Source organism: Beta vulgaris, chromosome 7, assembly GCF_026745355.1.
Source record: "Beta vulgaris subsp. vulgaris cultivar EL10 chromosome 7, EL10.2, whole genome shotgun sequence".
Taxonomy (NCBI): Eukaryota; Viridiplantae; Streptophyta; class Magnoliopsida; order Caryophyllales; family Amaranthaceae; genus Beta; species Beta vulgaris.
The window spans coordinates 792736-796558 of record NC_079208.1 but is presented as its reverse complement, the minus strand read 5'-3'; the positions used below and the strand labels follow the sequence as shown (position 1 = coordinate 796558).

The window sequence follows — 3823 nt, the reverse complement described above, 5'->3', positions numbered from 1 at the left end:
TGTTATATATATCTAAAATTTTATAAGATTTCACTCGATGTTTATTTTCATAATATTAAACTTTTATCAAACTTAATTAATATATAATTAAAGATATCAATTATCAAAATTGTGTATTGGCAATGGTCCAAATTAAATCATTACAATGTTCGAAAATAAAGGAAGTAAATGATACCTACTCATTCAGAGTATATCCAACTTTTGTAAGACGACATCATCTTCCTCCCCCTTCAATTATATAATAGAGATATTCGAAAATAATTCATATTAATGATTTTGTTTTTTGATAATTTAGCATCTTTATTGTATAAGGAAAGAGAAGGGGGACACCAAAAATGATAGTCCTTTTATACCCCTAACTAATAAAATACAAATTCACCATCTTTTATCATTATATCCTCAATTAACAAAATATTTACATCATCATTGATTTATTGGCTTTCAAAAAAAAAGAAAAATGTACAATAATAAACTTTATGAATAATTTTTCGTATATATATTATTATACAATTGATCTTTTATTTGTTTTTGCACGTATCGAGTGCATATGCCATATAGGACTAGTATTTTTAATCATAACACAGTAGTTGGTCAAAACACAGACCATTACAATAGACCAATTGAAACAATCAGACTTACTGACGTACAGTACAATAGACCAATTGAAAAGGGGAAGAAGCAGGTGAATTCCATGATCACAGCCATGCGAGGAACTCGTCACTTCTTGTCATATTCTCGAACGGACTCACGCATGTATCCCATTAACTAGCATTGCATTATTGCAATGAACATTAATTTTTTATTAAACTCATAGTAGACATACATCACCACGCTGATTTTAGATCTGTTCCGCATTAATCAAACTACAACACTCTATTTCCTAACACATGTATTACGTTAGGCCATTAGCATGCCAATAATTCATATTCTCTACATATATATGTACAAGTTGATCTAACACCTGGTTTAGCGCAAAATGGATCCCATTAAAATTGCAAATGAATCGGCTAATGAGCTAGTAAATGCACAAACACATGTTTGGAATCATATTCTCTCTTATTTAAACTCCATGGCCTTAAAGTGCGCAATTGAGCTAGGCATCCCTGATGCCATTCAAAAGCATGGCAAGCCTATGACTGCTGAAGAGCTTGCAATTTCACTGTCTCTCCATCCAAACAAAACTCCTTTCCTTAATCGTTTAATGCGCCTTTCTCTTCCATTCCGACTTCTTCTCCATTCGAGTATTATCGAATGGAGAAGAAGCATTCGATCTCACCATAAACTCTCGAGTTTTATTGAAGGATCACCCTCTTACCCTAACACCCCTTGCTCTTATGATGGTTGATTTGGTTCTGATTGAGCCAGCACAACATTTTTCTAGTTGGTTTAAAAGTGACGATGTGACTTCTTTTCATAGCTGTCACAAAAAGAGTTTTTGGGAATATGCAGCATGTGTACCCAAGTTTAACAAACATTTTGATGAAGCCATGACAAGCGATTCTCATTTTGTTGCAAGCTTGTTGGTTAATAATAATGAGTTCAAGGGCTTACTCGAGAGGATAGAGTCGTTAGTCGATGTCGGTGGCGGCAGTGGAACAATGGCTAAGGCCATTTCTAAGCTCTTCCCTGAGTTATCTTGTGTTGTTTATGATCAACCATATGTGATTCAAGGGTTAAAAGAGGATGGAAAGAACATAAAATATGTTGGAGGTGACATGTTTGAAGCAATTCCTCCTGCTCAAGTCGTCTTACTCAAGGTATTAACTAGTCTTTTTCTCCCATGTTATTCACGTAGTTAGTCATCTAAAATGAGGGGCGAAGCCAGACTTGGTTGTGGAGGGTGGCAGTTTAACAGAGAATTCTAAACATGATTGTTGAGGGTGGCCAATTTACCTATAAAACAAGATATAACAATTATTTACCATTGATTTAATTCAAAGTTATGTTGGGGCTGCAGGGACCATAGCCCTCTTAGACCCCAACATAACTTCGCCCCAGTCTAAAATATTTTATTAATTAATTAGACGGTTTGATCAAGAAAAATTTGTTTAAAAAGGATGAATTAAGTCATGGAAGGAGAAAAAGGAAGGTTGGTATGGTACTTTTTTTCATGTGAATTTCACTCAATTTAAATGATTATATTTTATTGAAACTTATTTTTCTAGCAGATTAAACGTATTGAAACTGATTATAAATTATGGAATATATCTAAATTTATTTTTCTAGAAACTTTTTTTTATATAAGATGAAGATAATATACACTAATTATAAACATATCTAGTGAGATAACCTTGTCCTAAAACTGAGAAATTGAAAGCAAAGAAATTACATCCTTAATTATACTCCATCTTTATGGGAGTATTAACAATATGAACATCATAACTAAATAATTGCTAAGAAACTATTTGGATGAATCATCCTGTTGTAAGTATGACTAATAAACTATCTGAAACTTTCTGGATAATTAATTATGTTCTTCCAATATGTTTTATAGAGACTGGCGTGTGAATTGAAATCTAGCTGTAAATTTTAATTTCATGTAGAATTAACAATCTAGCTAACTTAAGAAACTATTTCTATATATTATGGACTTGCAAATGATTGAATATAAAAGAGTTAATCATATGAACAAGATAATTTAGGGCCCGTTTGGTATTACTGTGATTTTCTGTTTTTTGGTTTTTTGATTTTCAAAGTCATATGATATATGTTCTATAATGAATAAAAAAATAGTCAAATTTATTGGGAACATGATGATTTTGAAAACTGACAACTGAAAAGTGAAAACCACTTTTTATGGTTTCCAGTTTTTGGTTTTTTGTTTTAAAAAAACTGAAAACAAAAAACGATAACGAACGGGGCCTTAGGTTATGGGTTTTTTAAAAACTGATGCATGTTTATTTTTTTGATCCATATGAGCCACGAAAACTGTACAAAGTACATGCATGTTTATTAATAAAGTTAAATTCCCTGAGCTTGCTTTTGTAAGAAATGTTGGTTGCAGTGGATACTCCATGATTGGAGTGATATGATTGCGTAAAGATACTTCAACGGTGCAAAGAGGCAATTCCTAGCAAAAATGAAGGTGGCAAGATAATTATCATAGAAATGGTTGTGAAATTCAACCATGAAAATGTCAATTACTCTAATTCCCAACTTCTGATTGACGTGTTGATGCTACTTCACCTAGAGGGGAAAGAAAGAACTGAAGATCAGTGGAAAAGCCTCTTCAAAAGTGCTGGTCTTGGTGAGTACAAGATTTTCAGTATGCTAGGGCCAAGATCTGTCATTGAAGTTTATCCTTTACAATAACTTTCAAGTGCTCCTACATGCACATGCATTCTGGTTATCACTCTTTCTTGTACTTGTATTGAAGCTTGCACTGATAATAAAATTTGGAAGCTATGCTTTATTATATATATTTATATACTTCATAAACTAGTTTTGAATTAAGCTCGTACGTTGAACGGATTGTTGTTTATTTTATTTGTTTGCAAATTTTTTTGTAACATTGTTAATTTTTTGTTGCTGTGAAATAAGATTTTTCAACACCGTTGTATTTATATACTTCCTCCATTCTTTTTCTATTGCAACAATTACCACTTTGGGAAGTGTTATCTATTGGAACCATTCCACTTTTTGAAAAAAAAAACAATTACAATTGACAATATTGCCTTTACTTTATGTTAATAAAATCATTATTTATTTTTTGACGGGTAATAATCATTATTAATTACTCAAATTGGCTCATAAAGTTGTCTTTACTTTATTAAGGATTTACTTATCCCCTTTATATTAAAGTACCCATTTCATTCTTTTTTCT

At 31.8% G+C, this 3823-nt stretch overlaps 1 protein-coding gene across 1 annotated transcript; it reads left to right on the top strand.

The window, feature by feature from the left end:
• Window positions 1-845: 845 nt before the first annotated feature.
• On the top strand, window positions 846-3574 carry LOC104898170 (trans-resveratrol di-O-methyltransferase-like). Its single transcript, XM_010685208.4, is given in 4 exon segments — window positions 846-1210; window positions 1212-1757; window positions 3005-3026; window positions 3029-3574. Coding segments are annotated over 4 exon segments (1086 nt in total). The 5' UTR covers window positions 846-976; the 3' UTR covers window positions 3313-3574.
• Window positions 3575-3823: the final 249 nt, after the last annotated feature.